This window comes from Lipotes vexillifer, unplaced genomic scaffold, assembly GCF_000442215.2.
Source record: "Lipotes vexillifer unplaced genomic scaffold, Lipotes_vexillifer_v1.1 scaffold86, whole genome shotgun sequence".
Taxonomy (NCBI): Eukaryota; Metazoa; Chordata; class Mammalia; order Artiodactyla; family Lipotidae; genus Lipotes; species Lipotes vexillifer.
Window position 1 is genome coordinate 3,671,857 of NW_006785406.1, and position 7,319 is coordinate 3,679,175.

Below are 7,319 nucleotides of genomic sequence, written 5' to 3' on the forward strand. Positions count from 1 at the left end.
CCGGCCCTGACGGCAGCCTGTCGGCAGGGTTCCCCCGCATCTTCCTGAGCCTCCTGATGAGCCCTCTCTTCATGCTGGTGGTCCTGGCCCAGTGCACCTTCTCCTCCGTCATTGCCGGCCTCTCCACCTTCCTCAACAAGTTCCTAGAGAAGCAGTACGGCGCCTCCGCGGCCTATGCCAACTTCCTCATCGGTGAGCCCCTGCGTGCCGCCGCGGCTGGGCCCTCCCGCTACCCTCCCAGGGCCGGGCGCCCCAGACCGGACACAGGCAGGAGCCACAGGGTTCTTGCCCCAGAGGAAGAATTTTAAGGACATTCTTGCAGGCTGGCAGTCTAGACCGTTCCTGGCAGATCTCTTAGGCCCCTATCATTCCAGACAGGAGTGGGCGGAGGCTGGGGGATGACTTCCGCCCTGTCAGCGGGGCTGAAAGCCTGACTGCCTCCCAAAGGCCCTGACATCATCGGGGCGACAAAGGAAAGAGAGAGGATTGAACTGGGGGCTAGGCAAGATGCCTCTGGGTTTTTCCCTTCTTCTCCAATGACTTGAAGACATTCACCTGGATAAGGAGTATGGGGCCCAGTGATTCTCCATCCCCGCTGCACTTTAGGCTCCCCTGGAGAGCTTTAAGACATACGGACGCCCAGGCCCCACCCTCGATCAATGAAAGCAGAATGTCCAGCATCCAGCATCGGTGTTTTTTGCAGCTGAGGGTGAGAAGCACCGATGTGGTCCCACCAAGTACCCAAGGGAATTATGGGGCCCAATTCACAGGTGAGCTTGACCATGTGGAAGTGGCAAGGTGGTCAGGTCGTGACCCCTGACCTCCTGTGTGGCTCTTGGCTGTGACTTCAAGCCTCTAGCCTTTGGCCTCTGACTAGCACATCAGGCAGGGGGCGCCACCAGTGCCTTGCTAACCCCATGTGATCATAGTTCAAGGACGGGCCAGGTAATGAAAGGTGCTTAATAAGTGCACATTCAACCCACATCCCTCTGGCTGCAAGGGCCCCACTTTTTTCTTTATTCTTGGCACAGGCAGGGCAGTCTGCCATGTCAAGATAACTCTGCAGTAAATGCTCAATTAATGTCGTTTATTACTATTGCAATTAATCATATTGAATGTCGCTTCAGGAAGCCATGCCCCCTTCTCTGTGGTCCAGCTCAGTGTGCGGCCCACACACACTGCGAGGCCTGTGCACCCAGACCAGCTTCTCTCCGTCTGTAGGTGCTGTGAACCTCCCCGCTGCGGCCTTGGGGATGCTGTTTGGAGGAATCCTCATGAAGCGTTTTGTTTTCTCTCTGCAAACCATTCCCCGCGTGGCTGCCACCATCATCACCATCTCCATGATCCTCTGTGCCCCTCTGTTCTTCATGGGCTGCTCCACCCCAGTCGTGGCAGAGGTCAACCCCCGCAGGTAGTGGGAATGAGGCTGGGGCCAGAGCCTGTCTGTGGCTGCCACACGTCTTCCTTTCTGCTTCTTCAACTGTCCTCTTTCCTTTTGCCTTGTTGATCTAATCTCTTATGTGGCAACTGAGAAAATCAGATCTTGAATAGTGTGCTCAATTATGAGAAGAAATCAGAGGGTCCTAGTGGGTCACCAGCAATCAGGTTAGGGTTCTGTTTTGTAAGAAGCACCAAAAACTAATTAGTTTGGTTTCAGGATGAATCTGTAGTGCTGTGAGCCTCAGGAACCAGGAAATAGCTACCTTTAGCATCCACTCTGTACCGGCTAAAATTAGAGTCTTATTGAGCTGCCAAAGAAAGATGAGAGACGGAGACCTGCAAAGATCTGGGAAAGAACAAGGCAGGTGATGGCAGACTTGAAAAATTAGGGCAGGTGAGGAAGAGGACAGGTAAAGTATACCTGTCGGTTTGCATAAAGCAACATGCTTTTAAGTTCTAAGTCTGGCTTCATGTTCAGGAAGGGCTTTGAGGCCCATGAGGGAGTGTGCTGAGCAAGGAGCCGTTACTTTTTTCCTGGGAGCCACCTTTCAACAGCTCTTCTTTTAAGATTTTGCCCGGTGAGGTTGCAATACTCGGAGATGCCATACTTTTCAGCCTTGGTGTTTTCTCATTCTCTTTGAAAGAAACTCTCCTGTCTCTGGTGGGTATGAGGGAAGGGAGTGTCACTCAGGATGGGACCCCCCCACCCCCTGATTTGTCCTGGTCTTCTGGCGGTGGATGGAGAGAGACCAAGAAGGCTTTCACTGGGAGTTAAGCACGGGGCCTTGTCATCAGACCAGGTCCTAGTTCTGGCACTGTTCTTTACTGGTTGGGGAAAGTTACTTAACTTATCTCCACAAAAGGAGCACCACTAATACTGCGATGGCACCGCAGGAAAAGCCCTCGGGCACAGTGCCTGGAGCATGAGAGATGCCCATTAACTAGGATTAGTATAATTATTTTAGCAAAGCTCTGAACTGTGGTTTATCAGCCCCAATCCCGACCCTCCCCTAAGAAGATCAGGAATATCAGATACGGTAAGATTGGTGAGATCAGCCAGTGAAATCCCTTGGGTGAAGCTCAGGGGAACGAAGTGACCTGGGTGATGGCTACATAGACCCAGAGACGGGGAGCCAACTAGACCCTGGATTACCTCAAGGGGCCTCAGCCTGAGCTCAGATGAAAGAGAAGGGAAGGGAAATTATTGCCTGTGACTCTCCCATAGCATCTGTCATCTCTCTCATCAGAGTCCCTTCTGAAGTGGGGGTTTTGCCAACCAAGCATTTCCAATGACTAGTAGTTTGCGCTCCTACTAGCAGAAGACGTAGAGGTGCCACGAGCACCGGCCAAGTTCACTGTTGGCTCCAAGAGACATAATTCAGATCCCTGGGTGGCGCTGGCCCAAGACAAACAGAGACGCACAGGCACACTAACCAGGCGGGGAACTCACGCTGGGCTGGAGTGGAGAGGTTTTCCTTTGGTCTTGCTTTGTTTGATTCCCATTTCCTGTTTTGCTGGCAGCACATCAAGTTCTATACATCCACAGCCTCCCGCCTGCCGCAGGGACTGCTCGTGCCCAGATTCCATCTTCCACCCGGTCTGTGGAGACGATGGGGTTGAGTACCTCTCCCCTTGCCATGCTGGCTGCAGTGAAATCAACGTCAGCTCTATAGTCTCCAAGCAACCGGTAAGGGCCAGAGGGGCCCCGGGCCACTGCTGAGTGTGTGCCCCTGCAGCTTGCTCCTCCACTGGGGATGGGCAGGGCTCCACCCCACTCATTCCCAGCATCCTGGCCTCTGGGCCACACCCACCCTCTCTCCACCTCCCCTTCCCTAGGGTCATGACCAGATGTCGACAGCCTAAAGTCAATTAAAGATTGGCCGATGTCCAACAAATTCACATTCCTGAGGCCTAACAATGCTCAGAGCAAAAACAAGCCAGAGCATTCCTTCAGCTAAGGACTGCCAGTCTCACCCTGAAGGATCCTGATGGGCCTGTCTGCGTCCTGGCAGTGTTGCAAAGCCACATGGACTGGCCCAGATAAATCGAGGGCAGAGGGCCTCTGTGATGTGGACCTGGAATCTTAGAGCCAGAAGTGGTGATAGAGGTCATTTGGTTCAATCCCTCTCGACACTCACCTATGGCCACACAACTGGCTTGAAGTCTGCAGCTATTTAGGAGCAGATCTGAGACTAGAACTCAGGGTGCTGCTTCAGCCTGGGGCATGTCTGTGCAAGGCCAGGTATCTCCCGGCCACAGCCTCCCACTCAGGTAGCCCATACTCACCAGGCTAACTTGGTGAGGTCCTGGCCAGCCCTCAGAGCACTATGGCTCCCAGCCTCCCAGGATCAGACAGCAGCAAACCAAGTCCAGTTGTTTGTGCGGTTATTCAGCAAATACTTAGTGAACACCAGACAGAGCCACGGGTGCTAAGTATTCAGGGGGGAACCCATCAGCCCAGGTCCCTGCCCTCATGAGTTTGTATTCTACCAAATAAATGCACAAGGGAGTTTTAGAAAGTAACCCATGCCATGAAGAGACTTAATGGGACAGAGAATGCCTGGGGGCCTCCCTGAGGAGGTGACATTAGAACTAAACCTCCAGAAGAAGAAAACACTATGAAGACCTGGGAGTGAAACGAACAGAATGAACGCAGCTGCAAGGCCCCAGGGCATGAATGAGCTGGCACAGGAGAAAAGAGAGAAGGCCAGGGCTGCTGTGGAGTGAGGAGAAGTGTCATACCCAGCTTGGCCTGGGAGCAGGCAGGGGTCAGGTTAGGATTTGGATGTTCTTTTTCCTAAGAGCACTGGGAAGTCTGTGCAGTTCCCCTGAGGATGCCCTAAGGAGAGGATGCATCTTATTCCTTTAAGCCTGTGTGGAGGGCACAGGCAAGGCTAGACCCATTTACCATCCTCCCCTGAGAGGACAGGACAAGGCTGCTTCCACAGCCAGCTCTGCGGACAGAGGAGCGTGGTTCTTAGGCAGCAGGAGGACAAAGAACTTGGACAAGATGCTCTCTCAGTTGCCTTCTAGTCGGAGGAGCCTGTGGTGGCTTCTGTGGTTTTCTTATCTTTATTTACTTACCTCTGACTCATCTATTTCCAGAAATAATCTTGACAGGTTTCCAGTAACAGCACAAGCACATCAAGACCAAAATCCATTAGCATAACATCAAGAAAAAATAGCAAATTATAAGGAAAAGTATCTATGTTTAAAAAAATCCAGACTGAGGGAGGTAGCAACAACACTGTATATAACTTAATTATGAGCTTCCTAGCAGCCAAAGTAGAAAGGGTACATAGTTCCAATGCCTGGTAGAAGGAAGCATACCAGCTCATTAGTTCTAATCTTGCCCCTATAGCTGCTTTGACACTTACAGTAATTGGACCATAGGCTGGTCTATCAGACAATGTGAGAGAAAAGGTGAAGGCCACCTGACAGGCAGTGGCCACCAAGGAGAGCTGTACAACAGTGTTGAGCCGTATGGATTCGCAGACTTGAGACAGAGACCTTTGCAGACAGGAAGAATTCCTCTCAGGCAGAAAGTACAGTAGATTCCTCTGGGTTCCCACTGCCATCTCCTCCTATTTTTATCTTCCTTTAATGTCCCTGCAGTAAACACACAAACAGCAAAAACAGCAACCCACAAAACCACTGCTGCTCCAGAGGAGGGCCCTCCCAGGCCCCGGTCCCCACTGGGTGGGCCGTGCCTGGCAGTGGAATCCTACATATCCCGACGCGGGTGTAATTGCGGGAAGAGCCCAGCTCACGCTGGACAACTGGTTTTGGTGAAGATGATTTCTGCTGCCCAAATAGTGGTCAGAGGCAGGATCCATGGGGTACCTGAAACCCCCACCTGGTCTCCTGTCCAACCTCTGCATCCAGCATCACCAGCTCCCCAGGGAGGGCAGAGGAGCGAGAGCTGGAGCAGGCGTTTAAAGTATGTGGAGTCAAAATAATGACAGCAGGTTTCCCCCGTTCCCCTCCCTCTCCTTCCAAGACCTACTCGAACTGCAGCTGCGTGAGAGGAGGATCCGCTTCAGCAAAGACGGGCCCGTGCCCCATCCCCTGCGCCCACTTCCTGCTCCCGGCCATCTTCCTCATCTCCTTTGTGGCGCTCATAGCCTGCATCTCCCACAACCCTCTCTACATGATGGTGCTGCGGTGAGTGCACCTGTCCTTCCCCACGCTTCCCTCACTTCGTGCGCAGCTGCCCCCTTCTCAGCTCTCCTGCCTGTCGTGCCCCTCAGTGTCCTTGGACATTCTTGGGGTGATACAGGGAGATAATGCTGGTGCGCCCGTGGCAGTGGGGCTTCTGTGCCAGGCCTGTTGGGAGTCCCTCGCTGCAGCCTCACTCCGTGTCTCACGGGGTCCCTGTGCCTCCATCCCACACAGGGAGGGCAGAGCCTGATGGCTGAGCCACGTGAGCAAGCTAGGCTGCCTGATTGCACGCCTGTAGATTCGTTTATCCTCAAGTCCTAAAGGAACTGAGAGGGTGGAGGAGAATTCAGTTGGATACATAAAATCGGGGAAGGAAAATGAGGAAAGTTCCAGAGACAGAATGAGGGCCACGGAAAGGATGGAAATGAGAAAAGCGCAGTGTGCTAGGAGCCAGGTCAGAAGGGAGGGGCCGGCCAGGTGGGAGTGGAGGACAGAGGTATCCTGTTACAGCAGCACTGAGGTGCCCCTGAGGTGTGGACAGGGAGTGACCTCCCTTCACCTCACCCTCGGCGAAGGAGAAAATAAGGTTTCAACCAGGTGGGCATAATTCACCCCCTGTCTGCCTCCCTCGTGTCCTCATCCGTCTGGCAAGCAGAGAGGGAAAAACACAGGATCTGGAAGCCCGGGGCCAGGGTCAAAGGCCCACTTCTGCCATGTACTGGCTAAAAGTCCTTGGGTGTTGCCCACCTGACCGAGTCTCAGTTTCCTCGCGGATGAAAGGGGGTTAATGATATTGACCTCGAAGGATTGGTGTCAGGATTATATGGTAAATTGCTTTGTAAATACAAGGTGCTCTGCATATTGGTTAATTATCACTATTAACCAAATTATTGTTATTGCTATTACTATTATCAGCTAGCTAGGTGGCAATGAGCCTAGTTTCCCCAGAAGACTAGGAGATGAGGAAGGGTCTGGGATTTTACCTTATTTACAAGTTAGCTTGCAAACTGCCAAGCTCCTGTTTCTGTTACTGTTCCACAAGGATGCTGTCGGAGGCCGGGAGACTCCCGGGTCAAAGCCAAAGGACTTTGCTGCTCACAGCACAGCAAGCAGTGTGAACCTCATGCTGCATCATTTATCCATGCCCCCCAAGTCCTACTGGGTGACGTGGAGGGGGCTCAGGTGTATGTTTCACCTGCAGTGGGTGTAGGTCACAGCTAAGGAACACTGAGCTTGGGAGAGCCACTGCTTATATAGACCAAGCCTGCTGCTGGTCTAGAAGATTTTACCTCATGCCTCAAGGACGCTCGTTGCAGCCACAACCCTGGGAAATGGCCCACAAAGCGAACAGTCAGGACCTTGCATTCTTAGCACACTCCGCAAGACTGTGTAGGGACGCTCGGAGCACCTTGCCTCCCAGCACCACCCTCTCCTCCACTGCTCCCCATCCGTGCATTCCAAGTACCCGTACTTTCACCCAAGGCCCCTGAGTGGGCTTCCCTTCTTGCACCCCAAGTCAGATGGACCATGGTGGACCCAGTGATCCTGAGAAAGGTGTGTGGCTGGCCATGACGAGGAGAGGGAATAGGATAAGGAAGTCCCTGAGCAGCGGAGAAGGGCATCCCTGTTAGATCACCTCCCAGAGGGCTGTCAAGCCCCAAGGATGGGGAAGCAGTGGAGGCAAAGCACCATTTCAACCGGGGGGGGGGGGGTTTTTT

General features: G+C 53.1%; 1 protein-coding gene across 1 annotated transcript in view; it reads left to right on the plus strand.

The window, feature by feature from the left end:
- The window catches only part of SLCO2A1 (solute carrier organic anion transporter family member 2A1), a 74,954-nt gene that overhangs the window by 61,371 nt on the left and 6,264 nt on the right, over nucleotides 1-7,319 (plus strand). The window contains exons 8-11 of the mRNA XM_007457556.1: nucleotides 28-192; nucleotides 1,222-1,411; nucleotides 2,962-3,127; nucleotides 5,441-5,604. Of these exons, the coding sequence (XP_007457618.1) occupies nucleotides 28-192; nucleotides 1,222-1,411; nucleotides 2,962-3,127; nucleotides 5,441-5,604 (685 nt within the window). The remainder of the gene's footprint in view (nucleotides 1-27; nucleotides 193-1,221; nucleotides 1,412-2,961; nucleotides 3,128-5,440; nucleotides 5,605-7,319) is intronic.